Source organism: Maylandia zebra, linkage group LG18 (assembly GCF_041146795.1).
Source record: "Maylandia zebra isolate NMK-2024a linkage group LG18, Mzebra_GT3a, whole genome shotgun sequence".
Taxonomy (NCBI): domain Eukaryota; kingdom Metazoa; phylum Chordata; class Actinopteri; order Cichliformes; family Cichlidae; genus Maylandia; species Maylandia zebra.
In genome coordinates, this window is record NC_135184.1 from 2,467,273 (window position 1) to 2,491,874 (window position 24,602).

General features: G+C 42.6%; 1 protein-coding gene across 1 annotated transcript; it reads left to right on the top strand.

Annotated features, from left to right (window-relative positions):
- The first annotated feature begins 1,947 nt into the window (after positions 1–1,947).
- LOC112431162 (immunoglobulin lambda-1 light chain-like) lies at positions 1,948–23,273 on the top strand. Its single transcript, XM_076876706.1, has 6 exons — positions 1,948–2,162; positions 2,255–2,587; positions 20,064–20,111; positions 21,941–22,252; positions 22,385–22,459; positions 22,813–23,273. The coding sequence occupies exons 1-6, from the start codon at positions 2,120–2,122 to the stop codon at positions 22,959–22,961; spliced, it is 960 nt and encodes a 319-aa protein (XP_076732821.1). The 5' UTR covers positions 1,948–2,119; the 3' UTR covers positions 22,962–23,273.
- The last annotated feature ends 1,329 nt before the right edge of the window (positions 23,274–24,602 follow it).

A 24,602-nucleotide genomic window follows, 5' to 3' on the forward strand; every position in this document is an offset into this window, starting at 1 on the left:
TCACTTTAATAACACAATGACAGTTACAAGCAGGAACTCTGCTTCAAGAATGATTCCAGGAAGGATCTGTGTTCTTCACCTGTGAGAGAAACAGCTCAAATCCTCAACTCACAGCTGACAAATGAACTTTAATGGAATCAAAGGAGAGACCATGAAGCCCCTGCAGTCTGCTCAGCTCCCATTTTATTACCTGAGCTGAGTTTTTCATTCTGGATATCACACACGTAAGAACAGATCAAGTCTGAACAGCAAATGTTGGAGAATCATTTTGAAGTCTTGCTAAATGTCCTTATTATTACAAAAACTACTGAATGATTCAGAAAATCCTTTCCAACAAGCAGAAATATGCAAACAAAGTAGAAACAAGGCAACATGAGTCATTCAGATGCAGATAACATATTCTCCTTATTGTGAAGAACACAGTCATGAAATCTTTCTGTGTGTCATTCATTGAGTTGAAGTGCCTAATAGAAGAGGAAGAGCAGCAATAATCAATGATAGCTGAGACATTGAGAACATGGCTGTATGCCTGCTATCATAACAGCAAACAAAGCACACAAACAGCAAACACACAATAATGTGCTCGCAGCTTGTTGTGTCATTTTTGACATTTCATGAAGTCACAAAAATGTGTGCGACTCATTAAAGGAGTGTGTACGTGTCAGTCAGTGCTCTGTATTCATGTGTTCACCTCATTAAAGTCACTCAGACACTTTTCTCCTCCAAACTTACAGCACAGCTTCATATTTCACTGACTGATTCTTTCATTACATCCATTAAGGGTCACACAGTGAAATTAGTGCAAACTTACAAATGTGTTGCAACAATTTTGGCCTCCAAACTGAACTTTGAGACAAACAGTGAAGCTGTGAGCAAAAAGAGGCTCCAGTGTGTGTCATGGTGGAGGAAACTGTTGTATTCCCACATTCAAAACATGCTGATCTTATTGGATTTGTCCCTCAAAGTCTTTTTCCTCCTTTTTCTCTTCATCCAAATGTTCTAGCAGGCTGACTGTGAGTCCCTGTTGAACCTGTACAGCAGAAAGTAACAGCAGTCAGCGGCCTCCACTTGACTTCATGACTTCAACGCCTCGCACAGTCACTTTCACTTTCTTCCTTCTGTCTTTTAGTCCTAAAATGTAGAACAACACCAGATCCAAATATTTGTGTCCTTCACTCACATCTTCAAATGATCCCTTCCATATCAGAGATGATACAAAGGCAACATTTGTCTTATTTCTCTTTCAGGAATCAAAAAGTACTTTTGTACTGTTGTGTAAATGTGTGTGTAAAGGTGGATGACTGCCTGCTGCAGATGAAATCTAACCATGGCTACAAATAAATGAAGCTGACGTGAAACACAGCCCTGTTTTTATTACTGTTTATAGATATTAGAATTGATGATCATCATTTTAATGATTCTTAAAAAGGCTTTAATGAATCCTTCAGTCTGAAACCAACTTGGAACAAAACACATTAGAAGATGTGGGAAAGAACCACAGTGTGCACATATTTAAACACACAACAGAACCACAGTGTGCACATATTTAAACACACAACAGAACCACAGTGTGCACATATTTAAACACACAACAGAACCACAGTGTGCACATATTTAAACACACAACAGAACCACAGTGTGCACATATTTAAACACACAACAGAACCACATGTGTTTGTTTCAAATAACATTTTTACTCTAAATGTTGTTATATATGATTTTGTTTTTGTTTTTTTAACTACTTTGAGTGCAATTTATGAACTTTTAAAATATTTAACCATATTATTTATTTTTAGATTTTTCTATTTTTCATCTACAGTGTGTGTTAGTAAATTCACAGCAACATGAATGTTTCTGACTGTTTGTGCATCATGTGACCCAGATTTTTGGATCTGCTGTCAGATTGAAATGAAGACGATGAAACCACAGCAGCTTCAGCTGAGCTGTCAATCAGCAGCAGCAGTCTTATCTGTGGGCCGCAGGGGCTGATGGGAGCTTTGAGGACCTGTTAGAAACCACGTGGCCCTCGTCTGATCTCACAGCTCGTCCTTGTTTGGCCTCAGCTGCATCAGAGCGCCACTTCTCCCCAGGTTCACCAGAGGAAACACCACTGCACAAAATGCTTTTCCTCCCAGCTGCTGCTCTGTGCTGTCTGTGTTCAGGTGAGTGTTTCCAGCCAATCAGGAGCCAACAAAGTCAACCTGTAACAAACACTGTCACACTAACCTTCATCTATCTGTCTGTGTCTCTACAGCACTGGTTACCATGGCAGCAGAACAGCTGATTCAGGAGGATTTAACGTTGACCAGGAGAGTTGGAGAAAGTGTCTCCTTCAGCTGTGGAGGGACTGAACCGTGTTATTTCAATGAAGTATGGTGGTATCAAAAGAAAGAAAGAGGAACATTCAGAGTGATTGGGTATATGCCTAAGAGAGGTAGCTGCACGCTTAACAAAGGTTACGGTCATCCTCAGAAAGATGATTTCTCATCCATGAATACACAGGACAGCTGTGAGTTGAAGATAAATAAAGTTAAATCCGATCATTCAGCCACCTACTACTGTAACTGTGTTAAAGTTGCTCCCCACAGTGAGAAATGATCCCTGCAGCCTGAACAAAAACCAACAGATGAACAGATGTCAAACAGTGTCTGTGACAGGAAGAGAGCAGTAAACCACAGCCCAGCTTCACATGTTTCACCTCCATCTCAGAGTCACAAACATACTGAGCTCAGGGACCATTTTTATTTACTGCTGTCAGAAATTCAATTCGATTTATTTCTGTTTAAACAGATTTTTCATCCTGTTTTAAGACAGAAACAAGAGGAACAGATGACATCAAACTTCCAAATGTAAACAAATGTATCCTCAGTCCCACAAAAACATTTATTCAAAGTGAAAGAAAAACAGATTGTGTCAAACTGAGTCAAAGTCCATCCCTCATTCACAGTGTTAATGTTCTCTTCATGAAAACTCTTCCAGCAGCACTTGTTGTTTAACACCTTTCAGTACATTTAACCAGACACTTGGACTGATGTCAGGTCAGGATCTTGTCCTTCTAGCAGCGGCTCATTAGGACGCTGATGTTGTTGGACAGGTTTCCATCAGTTTCCTGTGGATGTTTATAGAGGATGAATCAGTCACGGTGCCTCATCTTTCTGTCACCTTCTTTTCTCTCTGATAGAAAAAAACTGATTTTGTATCTGAATATGTCAAATCTGGAATCACAGGACAAGATTTCTGCTCTCTGTTTGTGTTTCCTGACCAATCACATTTGAGCAGCTTTGGCTGCTTCATTTCATTTCCAGCATCGCTGCTGAAGAAGAATCAGAGTCTGACTGGATCAAACACACAGATTTAACAGCAGAAAAAGTGATTCCATGTAAAACACTCTCGTTCACCAGTTTTAACTCACATAACTTCACATTTCCTCAAATTGAATCTTAGTCATTTAATCACAGGAAGTTTCTGGGATTTTGTTCCAGACTGTATATTTATTAATAGATTTTTCTCTACTGACTTTGTTTGAAATATTCAGGTTTAAAATCAGTCTGATGTATTCTTAATGAGTCTTGTTCACAAAGTTACATGTGCAGTACTCTGTACATCTTCCATCCTTAGAGATCAATAATATATGTTGACCAATACTCAGCAGACTGAACCAGGACTGGAAACCTGCTCATCATCTCATCTTTGAGGTCTCCATTTAAAAGCAGCAATGACTCGAAGGTAAATATTATACTGGATAATGTGTTAGTATATAAGACTTTGTCTTTTTTAACAAACAGCTCATCTATCAGCTGTCAGCAGAACTGTAGAACTTCAGATCCTGAAGTGTGTGAGGACAGAGAAGAGTCAGCTTTACTTCAGGTTTGATGGATAAACTTTCACAGTTTGTGATGATTCTGCTCTCTTTGTGATTTTAGGAGCTGCCCTCAGCACCACCCAGTGACATCACACACATCATCCTACATGTTCACTCTTTGTCAGTGGAAGCTGCAGCTGTTTGATTGATAAAGTTAAAGACAAGAAGTCAAAGGGATTAATCATCCATGTAACTGTGTCACTATATAGGAGCATAAATATTAACTCAGTTTGGTGTTTCAGAAAGCTGCTGATCTCAGACCTGCACAGCTTCTGTTTTAAACACTGAATGTCGTCAGCTGCATGAAGTGAGATTTTCTCTGACACAATTAAGTAAAACCTGATGAAGGTCAAAGGTCACTTGTCACTTGTATGTTGAACTAAAAACTTGAATCTGGAATTCACTCACACTGTGTTTTGCCAATATTGTGTTTTTTACCATGAAGTCATTCAGAGTCCTTCATACCAGAGTAACCAGAAAGGATAATATATATTTTAAATAACTTTCTACAGGACTGAATATAACATCATTATGTAAAAGTCCAGAGTCTCTGTGCTTCATCTGAGGATGATGTGAAAACTTCTAACATCACACAAAGTAAAGGTCTCTATCACACTGCTCATGAAATGCAGATTTGTCCATCTTCTATTTTGGGCGTCTAGTGGAGGTCTGAAGATTTCCCTCCGAGGAAGCTGCTGGTGAAGATTGCGAGTTCTGCTTGATCCCTGCGGTGACCTTCAGTTCCTGATGTTTCTGAAATGACACATCAGGAGTCTTCCTCCGTGGGTCAACAGAAGCTGTGATAAATGAAAGGGAGGACATTTCTCAAACCTCTGGACCCAGGAAACCCAGCTTGGTCCTCATGGTCACGTTCACTTGTTGCTCCCCAGGATGAATGTAGCTGTTGATAATGATGTGGATCCAGGAGATTTTTATTTTTTTTCTCCCCCCCTTTCTCACTGTCCCTCTCCCCTTCTGTTTTTCCTTTCCTTCCTCTTTCTTTCTCCCTTTCCTATCCCTCACTCATGTCTGTCCCGTCTGTAACATCTGAAAATAAAATATAATAAATAATAAAAATAAAGATCGACCAAATGGACCAATACGGCAATGCCACGATGATCCATTTGGCAAAGTAAATCCATTGGGTATCCTTGTTGGTCTTCAGACAACAATTCTGACGGCTAAAGAACCAAATGGGACAGGCAGAAAAGAAAAAAAAAAAGATAATGATGTGGACTTTGGACCCTGTTATTAAATGAAAAGAACAAATTACACTTCTATCAAACCTTTTGTCAGTGTGCTTTATTTCATTTAAACTTTCCATGTTAGCAGGCCGTAGAGCGCTCTGTGTGAACTGAATCTAAAACTGTTTAAATCCATATCATTCAGATACTAACAGTAACTCTGGGTCTCTGTGGAGTCTGCTGCTGATGTCATCTCTGTCTAAAACAGGATAAGAAAAAATGAGACCTGTGGAATCATTGAAGCATAAAGACTACGGGAGTAACAGGTGTGCAGCATCGCTAGCTAGCAACAACCCTCTAATACCGTGTGGCTAATCTAGCTAATGATCGCTTACAGTTAGAATGACAGAGATGACATTTTGTATAAAAACTGTTTAACAGGTTGTTGATCCTGTCGTGTTCTTTGTGTGTTTGGCAGCCATCATGAAGCTGTACGTGTCCATCACTGCTGTCAGTGTGAGAGCAGGACTTCTGTGTATTCTGGCTATCAAACAGCTCTACAGAGCACACTGTTTGTTCTTTAAAACATTTATTTAATCACAGTTCAGTGGCCGTGATATCACCACTGTTCTCTGTAATTCCACTTCTAAATCACAGAATTTCACCTTGGATGTCAGGTTGTGTTTTTGTGCCAGCAAACATTTAAAAACTCTTCTGACTTCAGTTCTTCTCAGACTGAACCATCAGGAGGATTCATACCTGCAACACCTGGAACCAGTCAGCTGGAGGCAGCAGCAGTTTGTCTCAGAACAACTTTATGAACAAAAAAAAGTAATCTCAGAGAGATAGATACCAACCTCTGAACATGGATTCAAACCAATAACCTTCATCTGATCGACCTTTCAGGCTACACCTGTTATTTGTAGCTGTCCACTGTAACACAGCAGGCTGAAACTGACTCTGATCCACAAAGCAGGACCTCTGCTAACTGGAATGCAGCCGTCATTATCACACCTGTATTTTTCCTCCTGTGAACTAAAGACATCTGCTGTGGAAGAGGTCTGTCTGTGTCCCACATGTCTGTCTGTGACTCTCAGGTGCATCACTGTTTACAGGATCACAAGGATCCACCTGACAGCAAGAACACAGGAGATGGAGGCGAATCCATCAGCGAACCATTAAAGTCCTTCACAGTAATCTGCTTAAATGATCTTAATATATGCTGCTCAACAAATAAAGGGAACCCTTAAACAACACAATGTAACTCCAAGTGTTCCCTTTATGTTTTTGAGCAGTATATAACTTGGAATGTAATTTAGGAAAGTTTGAGCAGCATTGTCACCGTCACACTGTGCTGCTAACTTTAAATGACTGTCAGGTGATTTGTGACAGAAGGACAGCAGCAGAGTGAAAGGAAGGTTTACAGGATGTTGGTGAGAGCTGCTGTGATGTCTGGTTTGGATCCTGTGGCTCTGACAAAAAGACAGGAGGCCGAACGGAAGATGTTCAGACTTTCACTGGACAAGATTAGAAATGAGTTCATCAGAGACAAAGTCAGAGAGGCTGACATCCTAATCTTTCCTGGGAATAACACTCCAGGAAATATAAATCTAATAAACTAAGAGTTCGTAAAGGACACAGACTCATTACTGTAAGATTAATTTTAATAGTTTAACTGATAAATCAATAAATGCTGGAGCTGCAACATGTTAACATGTAGTTAACAGATTAAAATTGAGGCTCTCATATTAACAGCTAACTTTCTATACTGTGCTGATTTATTTGTCACAGTCTTGGTCATTTATTTTGAACTTTTTTGTGGAGGTTAAACTTTCTGTTATAAATTTACCTGTATGTGTATTTTAAATATGATCTGTGTCATTAAATGCAACAGTTTCAAATCCACCTTGAAGGCTGAGTTCTTGTTCTGAAAGATGAGGATGTGTAACTGTGACACTAGAAGAGGTGTGGATCTAATTCTCTGAACTTCCTCTAAACTTATATTTTATGTGACAGTAACTTTGTATTTTCTGTTAACAACACCAGGAGCCACTTGGATGATGTCCATTAGCTTGGATATTCTCTTCTGCCAAGACTTCTGCTGCCTTCCTTCCTCCATACCTGACAAAGACGACTGACTGTTGTGTTCTTTTCATATCAAGTGTCCACATTATTCAGCTCATCAACACAGAGATTTTTAAGGAGAACATCCCACAGATGATGTTCCCACATGCTGGGATTGTTGTGTGTGACCCTGGTTGGACATCCACAGAGAAAGGTGAGTGTTATTATCTTTATTATCATATCACCACCAACATCTGGTTTTTGTGATCATTAAAATCTTCTAAAGTGTTTCAGTTACAGTGAGAACATTTGCACTAATACTGAACCATTCATTAAAATCTTTTACATACAAAACATTTTTACGGAGCAGGTCGCTATGATCAGCCAGCAAGACGCTAAGCCGACCGGGAGACGAAGGCTGTCGTGACGTGACCAAGGGTCCATCCCCAGAGAGGATCGACTGTTTCCACACACAGGTGAGGGGGGCTGGGGGCGTAGCCAGCTGGGAGGTGGGGACCATGCTGGGAACGCGACCCAAGGGTCTGTCCCCAGAGATGACCAGCCGCCCCACGCTGTCCACAGACAGGGGAGGGGACTGTTGCTCTAGTCCGTGGAAAAGTCATGAGGGAGGGGGCCTGACCTCCAACTGCATCTCCTCCCAGTTTCTCCTGCATGCCGGCGTTATTTCTGCGAAAGGCCTCCAGCTGGGCCCTGAGATCCCCAGGGCTCCAGGCCTCAGGAGCAGACTGAAGCGTGGAAACCCTGGGCTTCCTAGCGCTTACAGAGCATGCTGCAGGAGTTGGGTTTCCCTGAGCCGACAATGGCTGCTGGTAGGTAGCCTTGTCAGGCAGCCCTGGTGATCATTTCTGAACCTGGGACTTGGCACATTTCTGCACTTGACTGGACAGGTGACACAGGTAGAGGGACAAAATGGATGCTGTATTGGCTAGACAGGCCTGTGTAGACATAACCCTGTGCAGTCTAGCCAGCAGGGAGTTCATAATATTACAGTCCTTGCTAGGCATGCAACCAACAGGGCAAGAGTCTGATTCACTGGGGAAAGCAGACCACAGGTCTGTTCCTGCCTCTGCATGTTATAAAATATCTTGCAGGCAGAGGATCACCTGCGCACAGCACCAGGGGAGGCAAACTGCCTGCACACCAGGTCCTTAAAATCAGGCAGCAGCGACACCAGTGCCAAACCTGGAGGTCACCGTTGCCAGGTCCTTGGGGAGGGCAATATCCAGAGTTGTGAATGCCCTGTTCATCCCCTCAAAAAACATGACCCGGCTGCCCATAGGACAGGTAGCAGCCTGCGGAATAGAGGATGGACTCAGCCTCAAAGTCCTCTTGATAGCTGTCTCCAGTAGCCCCTGGCTGGTGAGAGAGGGAGCTGGCTACACAGCAAATTGTGGACACTCTACAATTGCCTGTGAGGCATCCACCTTCCCTACATTAACCTTAGGCATGTCGGGAAGTCGCTGGCTGGTGCGCTTAGAGAATAAAAGCGAGCACGAGCCTCTCCGATATGTGCTGGCAATATGAAACAATCTATGCAGGACTGTGGAGCTTCCCTTCTCTGCATGACATGTTCCCAGAGGGAACACAGCTTACAACAGCGAGCATGGAGAGGGCACCGAGCACGAACTCGTGAGACTGTGAGAACAGCTCCATGTCCACCAGAGAACTCCCACACACTGGGCAGGTGATCCTCAGCAGGACCTACTAGATACGTGAATCTGCGAGGCCACAAGCAATACTCCAGGAGAATGCTGGCTGCAGGACCCTCGGCAAGCGCCGAGTGTGCGATCTTCGAGACATGTCGCCAGCAACTAGTCACCGCAGGAGAGCTTTTCCATTTTGGATCCGGACAAAAGAAACCTGGGAGACTTCGGAGAAATGTCTTGATGCATGCTCAATCATCCAGGTAATTAAATCTCCAAAAGTTGATTCTGTTCATCTGGACGTAGCGTTTTCAGTGGGAGAAACGTTTCGTCACTCATCTGAGTGACTTCTTCAGTCTCAGCTGACTGCAGGTTTCCCCAAATCTTATAAACAGTAAATTTGCATAATGACTGAAACCAGCCCACTGAGGGAACATTGGCCTTGGAGGTCAGTTCATCATGATCATGCAAATTGTCATGACCATTGATTAGTGGTCAAGAGCACCATTCACAGAGAGTTGGGGAATGGCTGCAATCACAGCATTGTAAGATGGCGAAACATGTACACTTAGACCCTGTTACGTGCCTGTGTTGGTGGGTTATCTGTTTCTTAATGTGTGTATGCAAATTCACCTGTGCAGGGGCTCGACTGTGATTGGTGGACCTAAGGAGCGGCCTGATGTAACTGGTTCCTGCTGTGGACATGGACTATAAAAGGGCGACCGAACAGCTGCGGCGCGGGGGGTGTGGCAGACTTCCCGTTCACTTGCCTCAGGTCCAGACGGAGCAGCCGTAGCAATAGCTATTTGGTTAAAAGGTCGGGCACGTGTGTGAAGTGCGGAGCAAGTAGGGGTGAGCTGCCGATTATTTTGGGAAGCCTTCTTTTCTCCTGTGTTTGTAGACCAGGGAGGTCAGACTGTGTTGTTTCTTTCTTTTCTTTTCCATAAACAGGTCAGAGGGGAACCGAAGCCTAGGTTGAGTTTTGTTTGTTGTGTTGGCCTTAGCTCACCCCGAAATTATACACTCCCACTACTGTGAGTGCCATTGTTGTCAATAAACTATTGTTAAAAGTCCGATGCTGTGGCTGTGTCTGTGTCTGTTTTTTTTTTTGTTTTTTTTTGGCCTGTCCCATTTGGTTCTTTAGCCATCAGAATTGTTGTCTGAAGACCAACAAGGATACCCAATGGATTTACTTTGCCAAATGGATCTTCGTGGCATTGCCGTATTGGTCCATGTGGTCGATCTTTGTTTTTATTATTTATTATATTTTATTTTCAGATGTTACAGATGGGACAGACATGAGTGAGGGATAGGAAAGGGAGAAAGAAAGAGGAAGGAAAGGAAAAACAGAAGGGGAGAGGGACAGTGAGAAAGGGGGGGAGAAAAAAAATAAAAAATCTCTTGGATCACCTGTTGAGAGAAAAATAGAAAACAAGCAAAAAAAACAAAAAAAACAAAGCAACATACTAAACACAACACCATCGCATTAATCTAGCTAAGTGTAAACAGCAGTAAATACTAAATATTCAATGTTGTTGTGCAGCACGCAGAAAGAGTGAGGTGCGTGGGAGGATGGAGTTTTCTTTAGATGACTTTGTTACCTCGCCTTCTTGGGATAAGATAGAGTTGTGTAGAAAGGCGGATTTGCTTATTATAGCAAGTTTTTTTGATATCAAAGTGTCCTATAATGCCCGTAAAGCGGAGGTGAGGGATGCTTTGTGTGTAGGCTTGGTGGAGCGGGGCATTCTCCCTTCCCCGACGGCAGCTGTAAAGCGGCCTGGTAGGGGCGGCGTGGAGGTGGCTCCGGAGGCTGAGCCGGAGCCAGATGCCAAAGGACCCGTTGGCATGTTGGCTGAGGTGGAGCCTGATGCGGATGAGGCGGGGTCGGATGTGGCAGAGGTGGGGTCTGGGGCGGCTGAGGAGCCTCAGGCAGTAGGGTCTACGGAGGACCTCTGTTTGACCCTCCGTATAAGGGAGGTAGAGGTTCGCGCTAAAGAGCTTGAGGTGCAAGCTATGCACCTCCGGGTCAGAGCGTTGGAGTTGGAGCGTAAGCCCGCCGCTGTCTCGACACCTGTTTCCGCTGCCTCCACACCTACCTCGAGTCGCCCTGACACATCCACAGTTGCTTCACCAAGTTTTGACATCACCAAACATGTTAAACTAGTACCTCCGTTTCGGGAGTCCGAGGTTGATTCCTATTTTAACGCTTTTGAGCGTATAGCAGCTGCATTGAGTTGGCCTAAGGAGTTCTGGGCGCTGCTACTCCAGTGTAAGTTAATCGGCAAGGCTCAGGAAGTATGTACTAGCCTTTCCGTTAACGAAAGCCTCCAATATGATATCGTAAAAAAAATCAATTCTGCACGCGTATGAATTAGTTCCTGAAGCTTACCGTCAGAAATTTCGTAAAAGTAAAAAGACCGCTGAACAAACCTTTGTGGAGTTTGCCCGTGAGAAACATCACTTGTTTGAACGCTGGATGCAAGCCAGCAAAGTGAAGGATATTGAGGGATTGAAGGAGTTGGTTCTTTTAGAAGAATTTAAAAAGTCTCTCCCGGATCAGTTGGTAGTTTATCTAAATGAGCAGAAGGTGATGTCCCTGGCAAAAGCAGCAGTTTTAGCAGATGAATTCACCCTCACACATAAAATCATTTTTCCATTTTCAACCGGGGCAGGACGAGAAGTGAGGGGAGGGCAGGAGAAGAGACAAAAATCTCCTAAACAGACCCAAAGGGCGATACAGGAGGAAACCGAAAGGCGGGAATGTTTTTATTGCCGTGAGTCTGGTCACCTGATCGCCAGTTGTCCTGCGCTGCGGAAGAGCAGCGCAGAGGGTCTAAGGGACCCGTGGGGCTCATTAAAGTAGTTTCCCCACCTATCGGTCCTGATCAGACGCAGGGGTGTGACCCAGAGATGGAGGTAGAGTCCCCTTTTAAACCTTTCCTTTCCCAAGGCTTCGTTTCGGTGGCAGGAGAAGAGAAGGACAGGGTTCCTATCACCATTCTCCGAGACACCGGGGCACATCAATCTTTTATGTTAGATGATGTGTTGCCACTGACGGATAAAACCGCCTGCCACACGGATGTGTTGGTGTGGGGAATTGAAATGAGTGTTCTTCAGGCGCCCCTTCACAGAGTATATCTACACTCACCTATCACAACTGGACCTGTGAAGGTCGCCATAAGACGACAGTTGCCGTTCAAAGGTGTGTCGTTTATCTTGGGCAACGATTTGGCCGGGGGGAAAGTGTTTCCACCGCCTGAAGTGATGGATACACCTGTTGCAGCTGATCCAAAAGCGACAGTTTTTCCCGTTTGCGCTGTTACGCGGGCGCAAGCGTGTAAATTTGCTGATGTGGTTAGTATCTCAGATACATTTGTGGCTGGGGAGCAAAAACCTTCTGTACGGGAGAAAGACAGTGTGGGGGATGTTAAGGTTCAAAAATTGAGGAAGGAGAGTACAAACAACCATGGTCCAAGAGCTTGGTCAAACAATTGATTTTAATGAATACACGCGTGGGAAGACCACTCTGTACGCAGACAGGGATTGATCTTCGACTTAATCAAAGCATACACAGATTTTTATAGCATCAGGGTTTGAATTAATGATGCCCCTTCATACGTCACAGACAGAATATATACATACGTCAAATCAAAACCACAATGACTTTTAACACAGTTTAAAAAAACATCATCTTCTATTTTCATGGCCGATTCCTCCAGTCAACCTTTTGACTTCCTGTTCAGCCACTCATCGTGCAAGACCTCGTTCCTTATTTTCAGAGACAACAAGGAACGGTTCCTCTTTTACCGAGACAATTTCGTAGTTACAACCAGACATGACTAACCTCTCACCTATAAATAAATCTAACTAATGTGTGTGTGTATGTGTTGACCTCACTCAGCCTCTATGTCACCTCTCGCCTACTAACTGTCTGTGTCTCGTCCTTAAATGCTCTCTCATCTCACCCGTTGCACTTCTGACCTTTCACCAGAACAGAGGCTCCTCCTTATGTACAATAACCTAACTGAAACTACATGTACTATGTTGAATAAATGTTTTAATCAAGAACCTCTAATGAAAGCTTAATAAAAGAATATAAAAGTATAACAGACAATTTGAATAACCTAGTAATTCAAATAGCCTCGTCTAGCCAGCTCCTCAGAATAACTTAGACTCTGCTTTCACTTCTGCAAACTCTCTGCAAACCTGCAGCTTCCTGTCAGCCTGTGACTTTAGTCTTTCTGAAAGACACACTGTTTAAACCTCTGAATGCAATATACTAAAAGCTTAATATAAAAATGACCTGATATAAGTGTTTTGTAAGCATGTATTGCAATTCCTTCTATGTTCTAATTTCCCTCAGCATGTATCACCTGGACAGTCATGTCAGTGAAGCTTAAGACCCTTAATGAACCGAACATCAACTCAAAATAAGCACAGATATGCAATATGTATAAAATAGTTAAAACTGCATCTGGAATACAAGGTTAATATGATAACCGTATGCATAAACATCTTAAGGCCATCTTAAAGCTATCTGTTACATTGTTAAAGCAATGATCATACTACAGATTATATTATTAATGCAATGGTAATGATGATGATTATTTAACAATAGCAGTAAAATAATTTCCCTGCTCCACAGCGATAAATACAGTGTGCTAAACTTAATACCGGCATTGAGCGGCGATGTGAATAAAGACGCTTTGGTAAGCGCTCAGGAAAACGACAAGTCTTTGAGTTCCTGTTTTGCAGCCGTTGTCACGGCTGGGGAAAGCACCCTTCCCCGTTTTTTCCTGCAGGATGGCGTGTTAATGAGGTGGTGGTCTTCTGATCAGAGTGGAACATCAAGTGTTACACAGGTGCTGGTACCAGCTCAGCATCGTGATCAGGTGCTAAGCTTAGCACATGATGCCGGCATGGCTGGGCACCTCAGAATAAATAAAACTTATTACCGAGTGCTGGGCAATTTCTTTTGGCCTGGCTTAAAAAAACATGTAGCTGCTTACTGTCGATCTTGTGCCACCTGCCAGTTGGTGGGCAAACCCAATAAGCCCATTCCACCTGCGCCATTAACTCCTATTCCAATAATGAGTGAACCTTTTGAAAAGGTAATACTAGACTGTGTGGGACCGTTGCCGAGAACAAAAGCCGGTCATCAGTATATTCTTACTGTAATGTGCTCAGCAACGAGATTTCCGGAAGCCATTCTGCTGCGTACGGTGAAAGCCAAAGCAGTAATTAAAGCTTTGATTAAATTCTTTTCTGTGTTTGGGCTGCCGAAAATCATTCAAACGGACCAAGCCACCAACTTCATGTGCAGAATCTTTGCACAGGTTGTTAAAGAACTACATGCTAAGCATGTTACATCCAGTCCATATCACCCTGAAAGTCAAGGTGCTTTGGAAAGGTTCCACCAAACTCTCAAAGTTATGTTACGTAAGTTCTGTTTGGAGTCTGGTAAAGAGTGGGATGAGGGGTTGCCCCTATTGTTGTTTGTCATTAGGGAGGCTAAACAGGAGTCGCTGGGATTTAGCCCCGCGCAGTTGGTTTTCGGACATGTGGTCCGAGGCCCTCTCCGACTTTTGAGGGAAAAATGGCTGTCGGAGGCCCCAGAGGAGCCGTGTAGTGTACATGACTATGTGAGTCAGCTTCGAGATAGGCTTCGCCTAGCGTGGAAAATAGCCGGGGGAAACTTAAAGCAAGCGCAAACTAAAATGAAGGCTCGTTTTGACAAAAAAGCTGTGGATAGAAGTTTTCAACCAGGGGAGAAGGTGTTGATGTTACTGCCTGTGGTAGGGTCCAGTTTACTAACACAGTTTGCTGGTCCTTACAGTATGGAATATAAACTTGACAATAACCATTATGTGATTCGCACTCCAGATCGGCGGCGAAAAACCAGGGTTTGTCATGTGAATACGTTGAAACTGTTCTATCCCCGTAAGCAAAATACAACAGCGCCCCCGGTGTGCGCTGTTGCCATCCTCCCCGCCTACAAACTGTCGGATGACGGATTATCTGGGAGGGATGATGCTGCATTAGGTAGTGGGCTGAAAAATTCAGTAATTTTAAATGATCTTGAATCACTTGTTGCCGATTTACCTGAAACTGCTCAAACTGATATCATTACTCTGATAAAAAATAACTTGTCACTTTTCTCTGATCACCCGCGCCAAATGACTGTCTTAAGTCATGACATTGATGTGGAGGGGCATAAGCCAATTAAACAACATGCGTACCGGGTGAATCCAGTAAAAAGGGAAATAATGCAGAGAGAAGTCAATTACCTCCTTGAGCATGGCTTAGCCGTTCCAAGTGCTAGTGCATGGAGCTCCCCATGTGTGTTAGTGCCCAAATCTGACAATACTCCTCGATTCTGCACGGATTATCGAAAGGTGAATGTGGCCACTAAAGCAGACTCTTTCCCATTACCTAGGATGGATGACTGTGTTGATCGGGTGGGATCCGCTACTTATGTGACCAAATTGGATTTATTAAAGGGATATTGGCAGGTCCCTTTAACTGCAAGAGCGTCTGAGATCTCTGCATTCGTTACCCCCGATCACTTCCTTCAGTATACCGTGATGCCCTTTGGCTTGCGTAATGCACCAGCGACATTGGCTAAGGTTTTGGCCGGGGTCCCTAACTGTGAGGCCTACTTAGATGATGTGGTCATTTATTCTGCTTCCTGGAGCAATCATCTCCAAACCCTCTTAACTGTTTTTAAGCGTTTCGAGGAAGCATCGCTCACTGTAAATCTGACCAAATGTGAGTTTGGAAAAGCCACCATCACCTACCTCGGAAAGCAGGTGGGTGATGGTGGCTGTGTGCGACTCATGCGCTGGTCCCTCCTTTTACAAGACTTCAACTTACAAATTAGCCATAAAAAGGGCCTCGATAATGTCCTCGCTGATGCCCTATCTAGAGCAGTGTAAACAGGTAGGAATTAAACATGCAGTGGATGTTTAATTCTTATGGTGGGGGGTGTTACGTGCCTGTGTTGGTGGGTTATCTGTTTCTTAATGTGTGTATGCAAATTCACCTGTGCAGGGGCTCGGCTGTGATTGGTGGACCTAAGGAGCGGCCTGATGTAACTGGTTCCTGCTGTGGACATGGACTATAAAAGGGCGACCGAACAGCTGCGGCGCGGGGGGTGTGGCAGACTTCCCTTTCACTTGCCTCAGGTCCAGACGGAGCAGCCGTAGCAATAGCTATTTGGTTAAAAGGTCGGGCACGTGTGTGAAGTGCGGAGCAAGTAGGGGTGAGCTGCCGATTATTTTGGGAAGCCTTCTTTTCTCCTGTGTTTGTAGACCAGGGAGGTCAGACTGTGTTGTTTCTTTCTTTTCTTTTCCATAAACAGGTCAGAGGGGAACCGAAGCCTAGGTTGAGTTTTGTTTGTTGTGTTGGCCTTAGCTCACCCCGAAATTATACACTCCCACTACTGTGAGTGCCATTGTTGTCAATAAACTATTGTTAAAAGTCCGATGCTGTGGCTGTGTCTGTTTGGGCGTGGGAAGTCACGGGACACCCCACTCTTGTTACGGTCATTTCGAGCCGGGTTGTAACAGACCCCTTCCTCGATTCAAAGGAGGGGGCCTATATTACAAAAATATTTCCCATCAGTGTTAAATGAATTAATATTACTGCTGCATATGTTTAAGGTAGATCTAATTTTAAATACATTCTGTTTAATATCCAGCATCATATTCTATAAATCACATGTTTGTAATAGCTGCCCTGTGAGGACCAGATAGAAGACCTGAGCTCAGAAACACAGGGTTACATCTGGATTTTTAAAAAAACATTTAAAATATTTGAATGACAAAAAAATCGGCTGAATTAAAAGTCTGGAGCAGTGTGTGACATCGATAACTATATGAAAAGAATGAATGATCAGTGATGAATTATGGTCTTTGATCAGTGGTTGTTGATCAATGGTCATGAGAATTATGATGAAAGAACTGACCTCCCAGCCCATTGTTCCTTCAGTGGGTGTCACGGTTGTTAAAGAGTGGACTCAGGCGCGGAGCTCAGAAATAAAGACAGTGCGTTTATTTACAGTGCAGTAAGGTGAAAGCAGTGACAACAGATTCTGGGCTGGTTTCAGTCATTATGAAAATGTACTGTTTATAAGACTGGGAAAACCTGTAGTCAGCTGAGACTGAAGAAGTCACTCGGATGAGTGACGAAACGTTTCTCCCACTGAAAACGCTACGTCCAGATGAAGAGAATCAACTTTTGGAGACTGTCGAGAAAGGCTCCCCACCACAAAGGTAACAAACTCACCCCAGCCACATAAGTACCACACACAAGCATGCACACAGTAAAAAGTGGAGATGCAACGATCACCAGTTTCACATCTGCACAGCTGATTTATAGTTAAGCTGGTCTGTAGAGTTCACATGGAGCCGGTGTGGGTGAGGGGACTCGCCCAGCTCTAATGACCAAAGTCCAGGTGTTGTCCCTCTGTCCACTGACAAGAAACAAAGAGCTGAGTAGCCTTGCAGGTCAAATCCTACCAGTCCCCTCAGTATGACAGCTCCCCCCTAGATCGTGGAACTTGTTAGTAACAGGGTTGATGTCAGAGGCCTGAACAGTCAGTCCCAAGAGAGAGTTTGTGGTGGGGCGTGGTCTGCGGTGCCGTGCGGACGCACCTGCACGGCATCCGCAATCACGCCCGCCGTGTTAAAACACGGGGACTCAGGGGTTGGTGTGTGTGTGGTGTGACGTGAATTAAATAAAGTTGGCTCTGAACGTTGCTCCGTGGTCCCGCCGTGCCTTATTCACGCCACAGAGTTATATTTAAAGGCCCGGAGTAACCTCTAAGAACTGTTTATAATAAAATGATTAATATTCTTATATTAGTTTTACTATTTCACAAAGGTTTAAAAAGGGTATGTCCACAATTTAGACTGTAATTACAGGATATTTTACTTTATTTGGCAGGAGAGAAGCAGAGGCAGAATTAAATGATAATAACAGTCACAAAATAATAAGAAAATCACATCAATCATACTTATCTCATTAACCTACTCTGAGCTAATGCTGATTTTAAAGGATGAGAGAGGTTGGAGGAGAGAATGAGCAGATCTTGTGCTGAATTTTGTTTCATCTCAGTGTTTTGTGCTAATGGAAACAATCCAACAGGAAAGCAGGAATCCTTGAATATTCGATACTTCAGGAAAACAGCGAGACCCCAGATCTTCTCAGTGTTGGGAGAAGCTGCAATCCACCAGGAAAATGATGGGAGTCCAAACCGTTAGAATTATAATCCAACAGAGCAAAGATGATGATGATGATGATGATGATGATGAGCAGAGATGGAGGCAAATCCATGTTGAATTTGTAAGTCCATTGTTTGGGCAGCTGCTTGATGTCTCTGGTGTCTCTGCCAGAATTTCCAAAGGTGAATTTCTGGTATCCGATCATCTGAACTGCTCATCACACAGAACTGCTGGAAACAGAACCTGAACATCTCTGAGGCTCCAATTTATGCTCTGACAAGTGGTCACTCACCCCACCTCTCCTCCCTCTGGCAGGTCGTCACCAATCACTGTGTTTACAGAAGATCAGCAGTTATTTTACTTACTACATTTATTATTTAACATATAGATCAGGATCATACTTTGATTATAACTTTGATGAAAAATAAAGATGATTTACTACGAGCACATGGGGAAAAAGCTCTTTTCTTACAGTGATGCCACAAATCTGGATCTAACACATGAGGCTGGATGTTAAATCCTTTTACCCCCTCAAAGATGTGATGACAGGGGAAAGTACTTCAGCCTCTCTGTCTCACTTCTTCCATCAGAAACTTTTTGTTTTTTTATTGAGCTGAGATCAGATTTGTGACGGTCACTCTGATAACTGGATGTTGTTTAAACCATTTTGCCAAAGTTTCTGTACAACTGTGTGTTTAAACTTCAAGTTCAGCTCTTGAAGCTCTTCAGCTGCTCATGTTGCAGATCCACTGTGAGCTGAACTTCCAATGAAGCTGTTAGAAAAATCAAAGTGATGTTTCAGATCAGTCAATGAGCTCATTAGTTAATAACTGTGTAAGATGGTGTTATGGTCCCCTGATCCTCTGCTGCCTACCCACCATCGATCTTTCCTCCCTCTGTTTTCTATCTTTGTCTCTCTGTGAGTGTGGCATTTGTGGTGTGTGTGATGTGTGTCGGTGGGGTTTGGCAGTTCTGCTGGTTCCTGCTCCTCCTCGGCTGGAGCACCTGCAGTAACTGATAATCAGTCCAGCACATCAGTTTGGAAGAATTTGACTCCATTTTTGACACAGAGCAGCTTTAATTCTGACATGTTGGATTTTCTCACATGAACTTCCAGCTCTTTCACACCATTTCTGTTGGACTCTGTTGGACTCGGTTGTTGCAAAGCTCTATTTTTAACAGCAGGCATGGACGCTGTGTGTTCCTACGAGGCTGCTGGAGCTGATTGAGGCCACTCAGTACAACACTGATGATTCCAGCAGACATGCCACAGCACATTTCAGAAGCATCCCTGAAGCATCTCTTTGCTCTGCACCACTAAAAATAACTCTGGATCTATTTTGTACAGAAGCTCCATCAAGCTGCACAAAACAGAGGAAAATGTGCAGGACAGAAGAAACAGCAAAGGAAATCCTGTCAGTGTTGAAAATAGAAGAGCCTGTGCAGACCAACATGTTTCTCTTCTAAAATACACCAGGTGTGGTTTGAAGGACGCAACAAAACCACATCAGAAAGACATCAGAGACTCATCACATCACTCGCTGGATTCACTGGATTCTTTTTCTTTCACCATTATTTGGAACAAAGAGAACAAACGTGACTGGTTTGTGTCATTGTGGTGCTGCATGGCCCACTTTCTCCTGAGATTCAGTTCACAGACAGATGTTCTGATAGTTTTCTTTACAATTTGCTGCTAGAATTCAAAATTGATTGTGTGATTAATGATGGTGAGCCAGATGGGCCAAACCATGATCCTATCAGCAGCATGTTTCATTGTAGTGGTGCATCATTGATGGGATAAATGGACTGGTGCTTATATAGTGATTTTCTGTTTCCATGTGGACTAAAGTAGTGGACTGACCAACAGACTGACATTAACATCAGAGCCGTGCTGCTAGTGTGGCTAAAAGAAAAGAGAAGAAGAGACAGTCATGTTGATATGAACATTAGAGAAACACATCATGGAGCTGAAATATGATCCTGCTTCCTCATTTGGACTCATTCACCTCAGCTGACACGTTCAACAGCAGACAGGTTTTTGTAGCAGTCTGTCTCACTGTGGGAGGATACTACTACTTCATCTTTGGCTCTGGAACTAAACTGTCTGTAACAGGTAAGAACAAACATTTATTTTCCTTCAGTTGTTTTATTGTAGAAGCTGAAAATGTGTTTAAAGTCAGTTTGTGCTGCTTCAGGCTTTACATGTTAGTTTTTCATCATTAGTAGAGAATTCATCTGCAGCCATTGTTACATAAGAAAAGCTCAATAATCTCTGAAAACATGTTGAAATCTCACTGAACAACTAAAGTTATTCTTTATTTCTGCAAATATTAGTGATGTTACAAATATTTAGGATTTGATCCTCTCAGTGATTCTGCTGGTTTTTAACACAAGATCATATTTGACATTAGAAGTAATGTCGAAGCAGTAAATTTGTAAATATAAATAATGCTGAAGTGAAAATGTAGACATGGTTTATGATAATTGTCAAAGAGACATTTTCCTGGTTCAATCAGTCTTTTTTTAAAATATATATATATATATATGAATATGTTAATTGTCATAAAAACTGAGACATTAAAATTTGTGTAAAATGTGATTAAAAATGCAGGATAAAATATGAGATTGTTACAGTCTTTCAGTATTTCTTGCTTGTTTGATGTGTCTTAATTGCAAAATTCAAAGATTTTGGCAGAAAACACAACTTTGTAAAATAATTTCACATTCTTTAGATATTATATCATAAACACGGATTAATAAATTTGTTTTACTCTACTATAAATTTCATATTAATTGCATTTAAATGTGTGCAGTGATACTTTCACATATTTTTAAAAAGTATAGCAAAAACAAAACTGATGTTCTGCTCTTGTCATCATTGTAATAAAATAGTTCAGAATCATTCACTTTGTAAAACAAGTATGTTATTTATTATAATATGTTTTATATATCATTTCAGTTGTATTAAGAAAAATTTTTATTTATTGCCCAATAATATATAATATATATGAAATCACACCGAGAAAAAGTTGAAGAAATGTCAGTTTGGTTCAGCCGTGTCTCGCTCTTGTGTGCAGTTTCCTTATTTCCCTATATGTATTTATAGTGTGTTTTCTTGAGTTCGTCACTGGTCCGTCTGTGTTACCTCGATGTGTTATTTTGTGTTTCACCCTAGCATTATCCCGCACATCATCCTGCGCGTCATGCTGTCAGGTTTTTGTAGTTAGTTCCTGTCCTTGTGTTACTCTGCATTTTCACCCAGTGTCAATAAAGCGCACTCTTCTCATCTGAGTCAGCGCCTACATCTTTGGGTTCTTCTCTCACTCCACACGGCTCGCCTTAGCTGTAACTCATTTATCAAAGTAGTTTTCTTCCAATTTTTGAACTAAAAGAATTAAAGAAAAAACAACATATGGTCTTTAAAATAAATTGTATTATACATGACAAGAATGTGAATTTTCTTGGATGAATTAAATTATGTGGAATTACTTTTTATTTCCTTTTTAGTGCGAAATATTATGAATTAACATTATTGCATTTTTATACAGAAGAGGATCTCTGTTAGAAATCCTGTAAGGACTAATATGGAAAATACATTTTCACTTGTATCAAGACAAATATATATATTTTAAAATTGGACTGAACTAAATTTCTATAAAACAATAAAAAGGAAACACATGACGAATTAAACTGAAATGAATTTAATTTGACTTTTAAAACATGCTGAGTGTTCCTCATGTGAGCCATGATGACATGAGGTGATGACTGTGTTTGATATGAAGCTGAATCCAGTGTATGTAGTGAACTTTGTGCTGATGAGTAGTTTAGTGATCAGAGTCCATGTAGTTTCCAGGATCAGACTGAATGCAGTGCAGTGCTGGAAGCTGCTGCTGACTGTGTGAATGTGTGTCTGTGCTGCTTGTTGCTGCTGTCAAACTTCAGATGAGCAGGTAGTGAAGCCCGTGGTGAGCGTGTACCCAGCAGCATCCAGAGCCCACCTGGAGGGGAACAGCTCCCTGCTGTGTGTGGCCTCAGCCATGTTTCCTCCTCTGGTCCAGTTCTCCTGGAAAAGACAGAAGAAGAACGGCGGAGAAGCGGAGGAGCTGCCCCCTGCTGAGGGAGAGCAGCTGGAGCTCAGAGAGGCGGGACGCACCATTGCCATCAGGATGCTTGATGGGAGCCATTCTGACACATATAAATACAGCTGCTGGGTGAAGCACGAGGGGGGCACAGTGGAGGCCCGAACACAACAAGGTAATGAAGGCTTGGTGACTGTGTTCAGCAGTGATTCAGCTTCATGTGGAGATGCTGTCAAAGAGAGCAGAGCAGCAGAGGACTGACATTTCTCACTGCAGCTCCAAACATTTGACTCCTTTTCTGTTTCAGAGCTTCCAGCTCCAGCAGCCTCCTGTCCTCCAGAGAGAGAGCCAGCAGACCTGCCAGCTCTGCAGCCAGCTGACTGTAAGATCACCTGCTGCCTCTCTGCATGGACAGCTCCAATGTCCAATGAGGCAGCTGGAACAAGTTTAGGCTCTTAAAGTTGCACTAATTGATCAAATCTTCATCCAACAAGCTCTGATAAAGCCACTGTACACTAGCTGCTCAGCACCAAACAGCAGACAGACCATAATATGTCAGAGATCAGTTTGTTAGCTGCTTGTGGAGTTCTTCTGCCCCCAAGTGGACACAAACACTACATCAATTCATCCACTTGAAGAAGAAGCTGTGACTGTTTCTATTTGGACTTTTTCTCCTTGATCTGAGAGGAATAACCCGACTGTCTGTCTGTCTCTTTGTGTCTGTCTGTCCTTCAGTGTCCTTCCAGTCTCAGTGCAGGGTGAAGCTGCTCTGCCTGCTGTACACAGTGCTGATAGTGAAGAGTCTGGTGTACTGCTGTGGACTCTCTCTGCTGATGATGCTCACAAACAAGGGAGCGTCCACCAACTGCACACATGCTGACTGACTGTTTCCTGCTCGCCTTTTCTCACCATCACATCTCATCAATTCATCTCATTCATCACTTTGATCACAAATGTTAGTTATGATGTGTTGAGCTTATTTTGCCTTTTTCTTCAACAGTTAGAAGATCGTCTGAAATAAATACATCTTTACATGTATTGTTGCTCTGAGTTAGAATTATTTTTGTGCTTATTGTGACTTTTATTGTAGTAACAAAAACCATCAGGAATATTTTTATCACAAGTTTTTGTTTGATTTTCAAATGTCAAACAGTGTAGTTGTGTTTGTGTGAACAATAAAGATTTGAAGATGAAGAGTTTGATTCTACTTTCATTGTGTGATCAACAACAACCCGTGTGAGTGAAGCACAAACTGACTGTATCCAAACTTGCTCTCCTGCAGCAGACGGGCTGTGTGGGTTTCTGCTCTGCAGCCTCCACACCGTTAGCTGTGGCTTTCACTTTAATAACACAATGACAGTTACAAGCAGGAACTCTGCTTCAAGAATGATTCCAGGAAGGATCTGTGTTCTTCACCTGTGAGAGAAACAGCTCAAATCCTCAACTCACAGCTGACAAATGAACTTTAATGGAATCAAAGGAGAGACCATGAAGCCCCTGCAGTCTGCTCAGCTCCCATTTTATTACCTGAGCTGAGTTTTTCATTCTGGATATCACACACGTAAGAACAGATCAAGTCTGAACAGCAAATGTTGGAGAATCATTTTGAAGTCTTGCTAAATGTCCTTATTATTACAAAAACTACTGAATGATTCAGAAAATCCTTTCCAACAAGCAGAAATATGCAAACAAAGTAGAAACAAGGCAACATGAGTCATTCAGATGCAGATAACATATTCTCCTTATTGTGAAGAACACAGTCATGAAATCTTTCTGTGTGTCATTCATTGAGTTGAAGTGCCTAATAGAAGAGGAAGAGCAGCAATAATCAATGATAGCTGAGACATTGAGAACATGGCTGTATGCCTGCTATCATAACAGCAAACAAAGCACACAAACAGCAAACACACAATAATGTGCTCGCAGCTTGTTGTGTGTTGTGTCATTTTTGACATTTCATGAAGTCACAAAAATGTGTGCGACTCATTAAAGGAGTGTGTACGTGTCAGTCAGTGCTCTGTATTCATGTGTTCACTCAGACACTTTTCTCCTCCAAACTTACAGCACAGCTTCATATTTCACTGACTGATTCTTTCATTACATCCATTAAGGGTCACACAGTGAAATTAGTGCAAACTTACAAATGTGTTGCAACAATTTTGGCCTCCAAACTGAACTTTGAGACAAACAGTGAAGCTGTGAGCAAAAAGAGGCTCCAGTGTGTGTCATGGTGGAGGAAACTGTTGTATTCCCACATTCAAAACATGCTGATCTTATTGGATTTGTCCCTCAAAGTCTTTTTCCTCCTTTTTCTCTTCATCCAAATGTTCTAGCAGGCTGACTGTGAGTCCCTGTTGAACCTGTACAGCAGAAAGTAACAGCAGTCAGCGGCCTCCACTTGACTTCATGACTTCAACGCCTCGCACAGTCACTTTCACTTTCTTCCTTCTGTCTTTTAGTCCTAAAATGTAGAACAACACCAGATCCAAATATTTGTGTCCTTCACTCACATCTTCAAATGATCC

Coding starts and splice junctions, on each gene's coding strand:
- LOC112431162 (XM_076876706.1), top strand. CDS start 2,120: ATGCTTTTCCTCCCAGCTGCTGCTCTGTGCTGTCTGTGTTCAG. Junction 2,588..20,063: donor TGTTAAAGTTGCTCCCCACA/GTGAGAAATGAT, acceptor TCACTGTGGGAG/GATACTACTACTTCATCTTT. Junction 22,253..22,384: donor GGAGGCCCGAACACAACAAG/GTAATGAAGGCT, acceptor TTTCTGTTTCAG/AGCTTCCAGCTCCAGCAGCC.